The sequence below is a fragment of the Coregonus clupeaformis genome, chromosome 7, assembly GCF_020615455.1.
Source record: "Coregonus clupeaformis isolate EN_2021a chromosome 7, ASM2061545v1, whole genome shotgun sequence".
Classification (NCBI taxonomy): Eukaryota; Metazoa; Chordata; class Actinopteri; order Salmoniformes; family Salmonidae; genus Coregonus; species Coregonus clupeaformis.
The window spans coordinates 11,445,602-11,460,079 of NC_059198.1; the positions used below are offsets into that span (position 1 = coordinate 11,445,602).

A 14,478-nucleotide genomic window follows, 5' to 3' on the forward strand; every position below is an offset into this window, starting at 1 on the left:
TTCAAAGGATAGAGGTAGACTCTGGCTAACAACTTTGAATTCACAGTAGCTGTACATTAATCTAAAGAATAGACTGATTGAAGGGGTAAATGAGCCTAATATTGTGGTTGAGAAAGAAAAGGAGCTCAAGGCAAAAGAGTCCAATATAGGCTCCCCTTCCTATTCATATGGGAGCAAGCGCTGAAGTGAGTGTGTACCTGAATGTTGTGTGTGTGTGTGTGCGCATGTTGGTCTCTTTCTCTCTTTTGTGTGAGTGTGTGTTTGTGTGTGTCAGAACAATCTAACCAGCCTGTTTCTGTAATCTGTACCCGAACAATGTTTCACCTGACAATCATGGGGCGGCAGGTAGTTTTAACTCTAAATGTCAAATTCAACGCTTCATGTAACACGTAAGCCATCTGCAACACAACACTGTTGAAATGCTACGTAGGATTGAAATGCTGATATGTCTGGTTGGGTCACCACCACCACTATGGTGTGTTTAGTGATTGTTAGTAGTGCTGGTCTGGGAACCTGCATACTGTGTTACAGTTCAAGGATGAGGCTACAGGATTCTACAGTAGTGTGTTGTTGTTGTTGTTGTTATGATATCTGTCCTGTTTCCTTTGTGGTGCACTGCTTTTGCGAAAGTTTACCAACCTTAACCCTAACCGTAACCCCTAGCCTAGCTAACATTAGCTACAACAACTTGGAATTCATAACATATCATACATATTGCAAGTTCGTAACATATTGTACAAATTGAAATTAGTAACATATTATACCAATTGTAATTCATAATATATCATACGAATTGTAATTTGTAACATATCATACAAAATGGATGATGGACATCCACAAATTAAAACCATACCAAATGTAACATATCATATTAATTTGAGTGTCCCAGATTTTCATTTACTATGTTACTTCTACCCCTGAGTCCAGGTTGCAGTCACCTCACACATCACCTTCATATTCAGTCAGTGTTATAAATGGGTAACACTCACTTCAGAAGTGTGAATTCTTCTCTTTTTTGGTAATGATGAACTGTTCAGATATTACATATTCTCACACAAGTTTTTTGCCAAGACGGTCCACTACTCTGAAGTTTAACATGATACTATACTTTAGTGAAGACCAAATGATTAGTAGCCTGCAAAAATGGCAACAACAACAACATAAACAAAATCCCAACCAATATTCATTTAGCGATTTCCCAAATGTAGGACTATGTTTGTTTCTAGTCAGTTGTGGTGTAGATTGTATTCCTTCCCACAACTTAACAGCCCAGTATGTAAATATCTGATTAGTACCACCATTTCATTATTGAGGAAAGAATGTACTGACTATGACTATGTGATATGTGGTTGTCTCACCTACAGTACCAGTCAAAGGTTTGGACACACCTATTCATTCAAGGGTCTTTCTTTATTTGTACTATTTTCTACATTGTAGAATAATAGTGAAGACATCAAAACTATGAAATAACACATATGGAATCATGTAGTAACCAAAAAAGTGTTAAACAAATCAAAATATATTTTAGATTCTTCAAAGTAGCCACCCTTTGCCTTGATGACAGCTTTGCACACTCTTGGCATTCTCTCAACCAGCTTCACCTGGAATGCTTTTCCAACAGTTTTGAAGGAGTTCCCACATATGCTGAGTACTTGTTGGCTGCTTTTCCTTCACCCTGCGGTCCAACTCATCCCAAACCATCTCAATTGGGTTGAGGTCGGGTGATTGTGGAGGCCAGGTCATCTGATGCAGCACTCCATCACTCTCCTTCTTGGTCAAATAGCCCTTACACAGCCTGGAAGTGTGTTGGGTCATTTTCCTGTTGAAAAACAAATGATAGTCCGACTAAGCGCAAACTAGATGGGATGGTGTATCGCTGCAGAATGCTGTGGTAGCCATGCTGGTTAAGTGTGCCTTGAATTCTAAATAAATCACTGACAGTGTCATCAGCAAAGCACCCTCACACCATCACACATCCTCCTCCATGCTTCACGGTGGGAACCACACATGCAGAGATCATCCATTGACCTACTCTGCGTCTCACAAAGACACGGCGGTTGGAATCAAAAATCTCAAATTTGGACTCATCAGACCAAAGGACAGATTTCCACCAGTCTAGGGGGGGGTAGATCAGCTTTAATATTGCAGATAGATTGTAACTTCCATCAATGTAATTGTCTGCATCACTTCCAATCCCCCATATGTTTTTTATTTTATTTTCTCGCATACATATATATATATATATATATATATATACAGTATATCGAATCTAGGCTCTGTCGTAGCTGGCCGCGACCGGGAGTGGCGGCGCACAATTGGCCCAGCGTCGTCCAGGGTAGGGGAGGGAATGTCCGGCAGGGATGTAGCTAAGTTGGTAGAGCATGGCATTTGCAACACCAGGGTTGTGGGTTCGATTCCCACGGGGGGCCAGTATAAAAAAATAATAAAATAATAAAAATAATGTATGCACTCACTAACTGTAAGTCGCTCTGGATAAGAGCGTCTGCTAAATGACGAAAATGTAAATATATATATATATATATATATATATATATATATATATATACACATACATACATATATACATACATACATATCCTTTCAAAATATATTTATTTCCCTTTATTACTTTCCAACCACACCATCCCCTCCCTAATTGGAGGAAACTAGTGAACAACAATGCTTAGGCCTCTACTTTATGCTTATACATACTATATACATTGTTTTTACTCCTGAACTTCCTCCGATCATTTTCATGATGTCCATCTGGTATGCTTCTATATTTGAGCTGTTCTTGCCATAATATGGACTTGGTCTTTTACCAAATAGGGCTATCTTCTGTATACCAACCCTACCTTGTCACAACACAACTGATTCGCTTAAACACATTAAGAAGGAAAGAAATTCCACAATTAACTTTTAACAAGGCACTCCTGTTAATTGAAGTGACTACCTCGTGAAGCTGGTTGAGATAATGCCAAGAGTGTGCAAAGCTGTCATCAAGGCAAAGGGTGGCTACTTTGAAGAATCTAAAATATATTTTGATTTGTTTAACACTTTTTTGGTTACTACATGATTCCATATTTGTTATTTCATAGTTTTGATGTCTTCACAATTATTCTAAAATGTAGAAAATATAAAAAATAAAGAAAAACCCTGGAATTAGTAGGTGTGTCCATACTTTTGACTGCTACTGTATATCTTAAAATAAATGCATTAACTCTAAGACACTCTGGATAAGAGCATCTGCTAAATTACTAAAGTAATAATACAAATATATATATATATATATATATACAGTTGAAGTCGGAAGTGTACATACACTTAAGTTGGAGTCATTAAAACTCGTTTTTCAACCACTCCACAAATTTCTTGTTAACAAACTATAGTTTTGGCAAGTCGGTTAGGACGTCTACTTTGTGCGTGACACAAATAATTCTTCCAACAATTGTTTACAGACAGATTATTTCACTTATAATTCACTGTATCACAATTCCAGTGGGTCAGAAGTTTACATACACTAAGTTGACTGTGCCTTTAAACAGCTTGGAAAATTCCAGAAAATTATGTCATGGCTTTAGAAGCTTCTGATAGGCTAATTGACATCATTTGAGTCAATTGGAGGTGTACCTGTGGATGTATTTCAAGGCCTACCTTCAAACTCAGTGCCTCTTTGCTTGACATCATGGGAACATCAAAATAAATCAGCCAAGACCTCAGGAAAAAAATTGTAGACCTCCACAAGTCTGGTTCATCCTTGGGAGCAATTTCTAAACGCCTGAAGCTACCACTTTCATCTGTACAAACAATAGTACGCAAGTATAAACACCATGGGACCACGCAGCCGTCATACCGCTCAGGAAGGAGACGCGTTCTGTCTCCTAGAGATGAACGTACTTTGGTGCGAAAAGTGCAAATCAATCCCAGAACAACAGCAAAGGACCTTGTGAAGATACTGGAGGAAACAGGTACAAAAGTATCTATATCCACAGTAAAACGAGTCCTGTATCGACATAACCTGAAAGGCCTCTCAGCAAGGAAGAAGCCACTGCTCCAAGACCACCATAAAAAAGCCAGACTACAGTTTGCAACTGCACATGGGGACAAAGATCGTCCTTTTTGGAGAAATGTCCTCTGGTCTGATGAAACAAAAATAGAACTGTTTGGCCATAATGACCATCATTATGTTTGGAGGAAAAAGGGGGTTGCTTGCAAGCCGAAGAACACCATCCCAACCATGAAGCATGGGGGGGCAGCATGATGCTGTGGGGGTGCTTTGCTTCAGGAGGGACTGGTGCACTTCACAAAATAGATGGCATCATGAGGAAGGAAAATTATGTGTATATATTGAAGCAACATTTCAAGACATCAGTCAGGAAGTTAAAGCTTGGTCGCAAATGGGTCTTCCAAATGGACAATAACCCCAAGCATACTTCCAAAGTTGTGGCAAAATGGCTTAAGGACAACAAAGTCAAGGTATTGGAGTGGCCATCACAAAGCCCTGACCTCAATCCTATAGAACATTTGTGGGCAGAACTGAAAAAGCGTGTGCGAGCAAGGAGGCCTACAAACCTGACTCAGTTACACCAGCTCTGTCAGGAGGAATGGGCCAAAATTCACCCAACTTATTGTGGGAAGCTTGTGGAAGGCTACCCGAAACATTTGACCCAAGTTAAACAATTTAAAGGCAATGCTACCAAATACTAATTGAGTGTATGTAAACTTCTGACCCACTGGGAATGTAATGAAATAAAGAAAGAAATAAAAGCTGAAATAAATCATTATCTCTACTATTATTCTGACATTTCACATTCTTAAAATAAAGTGGTGATCCTAACTGACCTAAAACAGGCTATTTTTACTAGGATTAAATGTCAGGAATTGTGAAAAACTGAGTTTAAATGTATTTTGCTAAGGTGTATGTAAACTTCTGACTTCAACTGTAACTACTCTCTCACATTAAATGTCACTTTTGCATTAGGCTAATACATAACTTCTAAATCCCAGAGAGGAGGCCTATGAATAGTGTAACACTTACACTATGGGTAAGTGTTACATGTTACCCTTACCATGCATGTCATGAACATTTCCCCTCCACACTGTTGGTCTGAAGGGAGCAGGCTGGGTCTTTCCCAAATGACACCCTAATCCCTATATAGTGCACTAATGTCCTGGTCAAAAGTAGTGCACTATGTAGGGTATAGAGTGCCATTAGTGAAATGTCTTTGGGGACATGACCTGGGTCTGCTGGCGGCCATTCCCAGGGTTGGTTTCCTGTCCTCTTGGTGGTGATGGTTGGGTGGAAGCATAGAGATAGATAGAGGATTCTAGTGCCCAAAAGCTTGTTTAATCATGGGCAGCACAATTGAGGACTTTAACCATTTTTAAGTAGTCAACTGGGTGGGATTTCCTATGGGTTAAGGAAGGATGACATAATTCCATCCAGGTCATCAGGGGGGATCAGCTAATGACGTATACTTGTGAGAAAACGTTCTATGTTTGCAGTAAATCACCAACCTTGGCTTCATACCTTTTCAAACAACACACTCCAGGTGTTAGTATGCACACTTTCAGTTCGTTTACCAACTCATAGAAGTTGTACAATATGACAATTGACTACTTTAAAATGGAGTTGGCCCCAATGGCTCTGCTCATGCTCATAGACTCCATAACATGACATATACAATGTTGGGTCCTCTAACTAACTCTATGGGTGGAAGAGTGAGAAAGAGGAGGGAGGCTGGAACTAAACAGGAGTCAAGTTGTGTGACTGATGTCCAGACGCATACCACTGTTGGGTTTCACAGCTTTCCTTTCTCTCAGTCAGGCAGGCGTGTGAAACTATGCGAGCGTCTCCACATTTGGTCGTGAATTTTGAGCGTTTATAGCGGCGAAGTTGTTAAATTGAGCTTTTTGTTTTGGTTGTTTCGGATGTTGTGTTATAAAGGGCATTTTATTCATTGGACTGAGTGTTTTTGCAGCGCAGTGAGGGAAGTGAGTGAACAGAGTTTCACCTCCACTTTTATACCATGTTGCAAACTTTTTTCAGCAACAACTGAATTAAACTTTTTCATTTCAAACGTTCTGCAGACAATATATCGCCTTCATGAATTGCGTTATCACCATGACTGATGAAAGCAAAGGAGAATACGGGAAAGATTTGGAGAAACAGCTACGTTTGAGAGTGTGTGTTTTGAACGAACTTCTGAAGACTGAACGGGATTATGTCGGGACACTCGAGTTCCTTTCAGTGAGTTCATCAAGTTTTATTATTTAATGAAATAGTCTATTTAATATCTCCCAGATATATTCGCTTGCTGGAAGAAACCTCAGTCACAGACAACAAACTAGCCTACTTATTATGCAAGGCGCATAGGAGTCCTCCGACCCCCAAACAACAGAACTCATGCGGTTCACCGCAAAACCCGAGTCGTGCATTGCCTGTCAATCTCATTGATGTTGAAACTCAAACTATAATTTGTCTATCTCAGAGTAAACCACTGTTTAATAATCTAGCCCAGTTGAGGGTTAACCAGCAGTGTTTGTAGCCTAGGCCTCTTCTTAAAGGAGATTACCTTTTCAGATTAAGTGTGAGAAATAAATAAAGCAGCAACTGCATAAAGGAAGGCATTCTTCTCTATGACTTTCTGAGACCAGTGTGACTGTTTAATCCTATTCTCACATTCTTTCAACAATACAACTTTATAATCGTTTTTTGCTACTTAAAAGACAAGGCTTCTTTTATTATAAGACTCCACTGAGAGATTTAGATCCAGGTTTATTATTCTGTGATTAAAGCTATTCTGTGATGTATTTTTCTGATACCTAAGTGTTTACAAATAATACTCAGTAAAATATGAATCTACTTGAACTATACATCTCCCTGGGATTTTGCAGTCTTCATGCAATGTGAATGTGGCTTGAACACAGTGTCTAAGTGATCAATCAAACCTTAAAGATTCTTCTATAGTGATTCTCATTCCATCCATAAAAGTGGTCTGAAAACCTCCACAGCAAATACCTGGGAGTCGAGCTCTTTGCCAAAACCTGAACCAAAACACACACACACACAGAAACAGGTGCCAACAGAGACACAGGTGGACCTAAAATCAAAACCACCCATACTGGCACACAGCTGTTCTCCTGCACACCACTGTGTGAGCGTGTTTGCGTGTGTATGTGCCTGGAATGGACTCCCCTATGCTGCCTGGCCTGAACGGTAACGCAGGATTTGGCTGGGCCATAAGAATGACATTCTGTCAGCTTAATGGCATTACTAAGAAAACAGCCAGGCTCAAAGGCAGGAAGGATGGAAGGCCACTGCTGTTTAAAAATGCACACTGGGTCCTGGATGCCTGTCTATGCGTGCAAGACACAATTTGAGAGAGCTGTTAACATATTTTAGATATGGAAATTAATTGTCTGTAGAGTTACTTATGTCTCGCTTTGTTAGACAATGCTTGGCAATGTAATGACAGCGAAGGCGGCTTAATACATAAGCATGGTCCGGGAGTTTTTTTAAGGAGATCTGAACAGGAAAACTGGGCCTATTCATAAATTGTGATTATGAATGTGTTATTAAGTCTGCATACATGTGAAGGAAGCTTTTGACCTGTCATTTACAACCGGGCGGTGACCACTGGTCAGACTCAGGACTGGGGCCGTATGTATCAAGTGTCTCAGAGTAGGAGTGTTGATTCAGAATCAGTTTTGCATTTAAGATCACAATGAATACGATTACACCTGTATGGTGGGGGAAAGTGGGGCTGGGGGCACTGTGAAGGTTATTTCCCACCATACAGGGAAAGGAAAGCAAAGTCTTGGGAAAGTAATGGGGAGGGGAGCCGTAGTGGCCAGGATGCATAGACACAGTCTAGATCTGGGGCCGTACGTATCAAGTGTCTCAGTGTAGGAGTGGTGATCTAGCATCAGGTCCCCCTGTTAGTGTCCATGTAATCATATTCATTGTGATCTTAAATGCAAAACTGATTCTGTATGTAGACATTCCTCTGTTCCTCTATGCCTTCTTCCTTCTCTCTCTCCCTCCCTCTACTCCCCTCTGCACCACAGATGGTTCCAATGGACTGGAGGGAGGGAAGGAGAGAGGGATGGATGGAGGGAGGGAGAGAAAGGGAGGGAAGGAGAGCGAGGGATCGAGGGATAAATGTGGGATGGGGGGAGATAAAGAGAGGGGATGTAGGGAGGGAGAGAGGGATAGAGGGGGGGAAAGAGGGATGGAGGGAGATGATGAACTAGGAATGACTCTTAGCTTGATACAGAGCAATCCTTCTGGAATAGTCTCTTCCTAGAAAACAACCCACCATCATTCCATAATTGGGTTGAGATAGAATGTAATGGATGGAGGCAATGTTTGTGTCCCAAATAGCACCCCATTCCCTACATAGTGCACAACCTTTGACCAGACCCCGATGTGCCCTGGTCAAAAGTAGCACACTAAGTAGGGAATAGGGTGCCATCTGGGAATCACAAATAGCATGGGAGTTTTTAGGGAATGTGTCCTCTCTCTGTCCTGTGTTTTTGGGAATGCAACCCCCGCCTCCGCCCCCCTGGGGTGCTGTGACTGGGTTTCATTGAAGGAGCTTTCCAAGGAACTGGCGCTAAAGCACTGGCAGTAAATCAAACATTTGTTTATTTATGTATCAGTATTATCGATAGAGTGATACTTCGATCTACGCTACTTTGCCAAGTAGTTATGAAATGTTTCATATATTTCCTTTAAGCAGCTCTCATTTGCTCTGCCAAACTACTGTAGCTTTACAGTTCTGTGGTAAACAAGTAACATTTTGCCATCTCAAAGGCCTGAATATGTTCAAGTGGAGAGGTTCATATGATGTTGATGAAAGGTCTGAGTCCTACCCTCTCTGAGACATGGGAGGAAAGGAAAGAGGGAGGGAGGGAGGGAACGAGATGGACCTACTTACTTCTCCTCCTCTCCCTTATCATGTGGAGATGCTGGGGAGCGTGTGTGAGTGTGGAGCCGGGGAGAGTGTCATCATCTGGGGATGAAAGAACAACCCTGGGGCTGGAGAGAGAGCCCTGACTGATCATTTTCATCTGAGGCTCTTCATTAGAAACACACACACACACTTCACCCAAGCATCTGATCCTTGATGTCATCAAATCAAATTTTATTGGTCACATACACATATTTAGCAGATGTTATTGCGGGTGTAGCAAAATGCTTCTGTTCCTAGCTCCAACAGTGCAGTAGTGGCTAACAATTCACAACAATACACACATCTAACAGTATGATTAAACAACCCATGTTCTCCTCACGTGGCTTTGAGAAAGAACGTCAATTCACCAGCCACACACCTTTGGCACTGCAGGAAATCTGAGAGGAACATTCACATGAAGGGTCAGATATTATCTGGATGATCTATGTCTAACATCTCAATATCCAGCTGTTACCCAACACAGGCCAGGGGCCCTGGTCAAAAGTAGCTGACTATAGGGAATAGGCTGCCATTTGGGACAGACATGCACACAGTTTCAGACCCTGGTCCAAGAGGGCATGTGTGACTGTTTTGGGGGTTGCAGTCTGACTCTCCGGAGGGATGAGCCGGGAGGATCTGCCAGGGGGGAAAGGTGAATAAGGGGAAAGAGAGAGGGGGAGAGAGATTTTGCCAGCAGAGCAAGGAGAGGGGTAGAGAGATATTAGGAAGATAAGGGGAGAGAGTGGTTGAGAGGCAGAGGGTAAAGGGGAAGAGATTACCAGGAGGGTGCAGGGGGAAAGGGGGGTTAGGTTAGTGACGTGGATGCCTAGGCTTGGTGCCTGTTCTTGTAAACCATATTTCCTGGTAGAGGCAGGAATTCCTGAGAGGTTAGGAATTGCAGGGGAACAATGAAAACACCGTCCGGCCAGTAGCTAGCTGCCTGCTGGAGTTAAACTCAGAGGAAACTAAAGGCTTCTCGCTGGCTGCATCCCAAATGGCACCCTATTCCCTACATAGTGCACTACATTAAACCAGAGCCCTATATAGGGGATAGGGTGCCATTTGGGACTCAGCCACTACCTAACTACTGAACCCTAACACAACCTGCCTGGCTTCACAATACAATAAACCACAGTACACTACCTACAGCTGGGGCCTGGGGCAGTGGAAAACAACATGGGAGACATTTAATGTTGTCCCCTGGTCCTCTTTAGATAGGTTTCTCAAATGACCAGGGTGCCATTAGGGGCACAGCCCATGTTTATTCTGGACAACTGAGGGCCAAGAAAATGACATGGTCTTTCAAAAAATGTCTAGTTGAGGGAAATGAGGGATGGCTCTAAATTCTCCTCGTAATTGCGTTGCTTGCATCTCCTCTTGTGGCAGGTGTTTTTGTGTTACTGTGTACTCTAGAAGCCTGGCTTTGTTAACAGTTTCATTGCTGAGAGAGGGAGACAATGAAACCCACTCAGTTGCATGATAAGCACTTCAGTGAGAGGGTGTCGTAAGGGAGAGAAGGGAAGATTTGTATGTGAGAGGGCTGCGTCTCAAATGGCACCCTATGCCCTTTATAACGCACCTTTGACCAGGGCCCATAGTGCTATATAGAGAATAGGGTGCCATTTGAGACGCAGACAAAGAAGCAAATCTCTGTGTAATGTATTCCCCTAGGTTCTCCTCTGCATTAGTGGTCCCACTGCAACCCTCTCCCACCTATCCTGTCCCCTTGTTGTGGAACATTTAACATTTAAGTAATTTAGCAGACCGTAAAGAACCATAAACTGACCACCTAAATGTAATGTTTTTAAAACCTTGATAATCCCACTCGTAAAACGAGCTTTAACTTGAAACTAAATGTGACTCTATAAACTCTGACTGGATCACTTTTCCATGCAGGCTTTTCACTAATTAATCTCTCTATCAACGTCTTATTTTAGCTCTGTGTATATTTGGTAATCCGCAGAGTACATTTCCCTGCAGTGAAAAACCATGAAATTGGCAAACCTGTGGTAGTTTGATATTAATTAAAGCTTGTAAATCAGAATGGTTGAACTGAGACAGGAAATCAGGGCTGATGAGGAAAACACAGACTCGGATCTCTCTCTCTCTCTCAATTCAATTTCAATTTAAGGGCTCTCTCTCTCTCTCTCTCTCTCTCTCTCTCTCTCTCTCTCTCTCTCTCTCTCTCTCTCTCTCTCTCTCTCTCTCTCTCTCTCTCTCTCTCTCTCCCTCTCTCTCTCTCTCATTGTTGGGTTTGTTTACTGGCTGTCAGGCTGATGATCTTGTTTTTGTGTGTCACACATGACCAGTGGTGAGCACGATGTGTGTATGTGTTTGGAGGGGGGCTCCATATCCTCTGGACGGACATCCAGTGACCCTAGGGTCGCGACCTCTTGTTCTCCTCTCCTTCCTGTCAGTTAATCTTAAGACTTCACTAAGTTCCTCCCCCGTTCCCCCTCCTGCCCCACCAGTGTATGTGTGTGTGTGACCCGCCAGCCCCCCGGTGTTCTGGAAACAGCAACAGAAGATGTTGACATACAGTGTGTCAAAACACACGCATGCACTCGGATAAAAACACACGTGTGCTACTGCTCAGATAGAAACACGCTATAGAGAGTGCAGAGGAACGGATCAGTCCTGTTTATATTACCCATCGACACGTTGACTTAACACATCACGTATCTCTCCTCATCACTATTGGGCCATAAGACTGACCACATGCACTCTGTGCCAAGTCTATAAGGGATGCTCTAGATTGAAGGACATGTGGTGGGCAGACTGGCCACTGGGTCAAGTACAGCTCTGTGCTGCTGCTGATCTTAATGAAGGAGGTAGAGCAGCAGCAGTAGGAGAAAAAGAGAGAGAGAGAGAGATGGGTGGGGGGGAGGGAGGGAGGGAGAGAGATGGGGAGGGAGGGGGTGACTACCCCTCTCACTTCCTCACCCCCTGCCCCTCTTGCTGAAACCTCTAACTCCCCTGCTGCTCACCCATACCCCCCCTCTACTCTACCTACTACTATCACCTCTCCCTCCGTTCTCTCCCCCTGCTCCTCTCACCCTTGTCTTCCCTTCTCCCGCTTTCACCTATGACCCCTCTCATCTGTAACCCTCTCACCTCTTTACCTTCACTGGACCAAACCATAGCTAATGGATCTCTCTCTCGCTCTCTCTCCTCTCCACCCCTCCATCCCACAGGCAACACCGGCTGCATATGTTCCATCCATTATATCACGGTCTTTGTTTGCATCCCAAATGGCACCCTATTCCCTATATAGTGCACTACTTTTGACTAGGGCCCATAGGTCAAGTGAACTATGTTGTGAAAAGGGTGCCATTTGGGACATTACCTTTGTTGACAAGGAGAGTTTTATTTTTCCAGTGCTACTTGGAGCATCATTAAGATCTATATCTCTCTAATCAGATATGCTGGACACACACACACACACACACACACACACACACACACACACACACAGGGCTGGTTCTGTTCCAGAGGATTTGTTCTTATGGAGGGGGATTTTTTTATCCTCCCTCCCTCCCTCTATCCCTTTATCTTAGTCTATCTTATCCTCAGCTCTGCCCAGAGCCTCTTCTCCCAAGGTTTAGAGCAGGCTTTATCTGAGTGTGTGTGTGTGTGTGTGTGTGCACAGAGATTGTGAGAGAAAGAAGAGATGTTTCTTCTCCTGTCCTCTCTTTTTTATTCCATTGGGTCAGTGTCTCCAGTGTGTGAAAACAGTGAAAACACTGTGTGGTTCTTTCTTTCTGTCCGTCCTCATTCTGATGCCCCTGAAGAGTTGCAGCAGTATCTCTGTCTGCATTCTAATCTCACACTGACCGATGAACCGACCAACCAACCAAGGCATAAATAGACTGGTTTCATCATACCTCTGCTGGTTCAGGAGGATGTAATCACCACCCCAGTTTATTTTCCATAGTAGTGTGTGTGTAGTTGGTGTGTTTGCAAGTATGTTGTGTGTATTCCTGTCCAATTGTTTGTGTGTGTGCGCGTGTGTTTGTTTGTGTTTGTGTGTGTGTGTGTGTGTGCGCGCATGTGTTTGTTTGTGTGTGCGCGTGCGTGCAAACTAAAGGATGGGCACGGTGAATGTTAATTCTTGGAGAAAACATTTTGTAGGCCTATTTTAACAATGAAAAAGCTTTGTCTAAGTCATTTTTACCTACAAGGATGTACCACAACATTTGAAATTCTTAATTTAATATCACTTCAAATAGCAATTACATGCGCTCACCTAACAGAGTTTCCACAATACCTGACACGGATCAATGCAAAACACTTACCAGAAAACCTTTTTGTAAGAGAATCAGTTCTATTATTGCGAAAATCAGACTTATCTTTCGTTGTTGCTGTTAGTTAAACTACCGAAGAAAATCAGCATGTCCGCTGTTTACCTCTGCCATGCGCATTTGAGTCATTCTGATTGGTCAAGAGTCAATAGCTAAATGTTTTCCTTTTTTTGAATTTCGACTATCCGGATATCCAAAAATGTTTCATATTATTTTAATAGTAAAACACCCATCCCTAGTGCACACACACACGTGTGTGTGTGTTCGGAACCTAACCTGAGCGCTAGACTAAATCAGTCTCTGTTGGCAGAGCTGAGAGATGAATGATTGCAGGGATTAACTATCTGGTAGAGGAGAGCACTGGAGTTGAGATAGTGGAGACTTCACTAGGTGTACCTCTAGATCCCTTATCAATTAAAATGTTGGACAGGGCTAATTAAGTAAATACCAATCTATTCTCTTTCTCTTCATCTGTTTTTCCCACACGGCTTGGGGATTTACCTTTTGGCTTTTCAGTGAGGTTTTATTCATTAGCTCTTGGAGAATGAGAGACTGGAAGAATGTTGTCAAAGGAAAGTATGAAATGTATTACATTTTTAGCACAAATGAAGATTGTATTTAATTGAACTATTATGATATAGTGATATTGGATCATTCTTCTGTATCATGCTTAATTACACCAAAATAAAATACACTTAGCGACAGAATATGGAGAATGAACAGAGTGCATCTTCAAGACACAAAATGTATTAAATACGTAAATGAAAAAATAAAGACCTTTACCATTACAAATGTAGACATAGAGGACAGTGAAAAGCCGACCCCCAACATAATTTGGGATGCTTTTAAGGCGTACATCAGGGGAATGATAATCTCATGCTCTGCAAGAGTTACATCTGAGTTAATTATTTATTTTTCTTTAATTTTAATTTCTATCTTAGAAAAAGCGGCTAAAAAGTATTTACAAGGTAAAGAAACAATTATTTTTTAAAAACTTAAGCAGGAATATGATCTTTTACTTTTGAAGAGAGCCAACAACTACATGTTAAACTCAAATAAAGCATACTATTTATTTAATGGCAAATAAACCTGGTAAACACCTCGCAGGCCTCACAAAAAGAATACATGCCAAACCAGTTAGAATTATTTAATTAGAAACAACAATGCTATTAATAACAATTTTAAATGCTTCTATGAAAATGTATATAAATCAGAATCAA

At 42.0% G+C, this 14,478-nt stretch overlaps 1 protein-coding gene across 2 annotated transcripts in view; it reads left to right on the forward strand.

The window, feature by feature from the left end:
* The first annotated feature begins 5,795 nt into the window (after nucleotides 1-5,795).
* Nucleotides 5,796-14,478, forward strand: part of prex2 (phosphatidylinositol-3,4,5-trisphosphate-dependent Rac exchange factor 2) — a 232,533-nt gene continuing 223,850 nt past the window's right edge. For both annotated transcript variants that reach the window (XM_041880313.2, XM_045221164.1), the window contains exon 1: nucleotides 5,796-6,250. In XM_041880313.2, coding sequence (XP_041736247.1) covers nucleotides 6,107-6,250 — 144 coding nt within the window. In that variant the 5' untranslated portion in view covers nucleotides 5,796-6,106. The remainder of the gene's footprint in view (nucleotides 6,251-14,478) is intronic.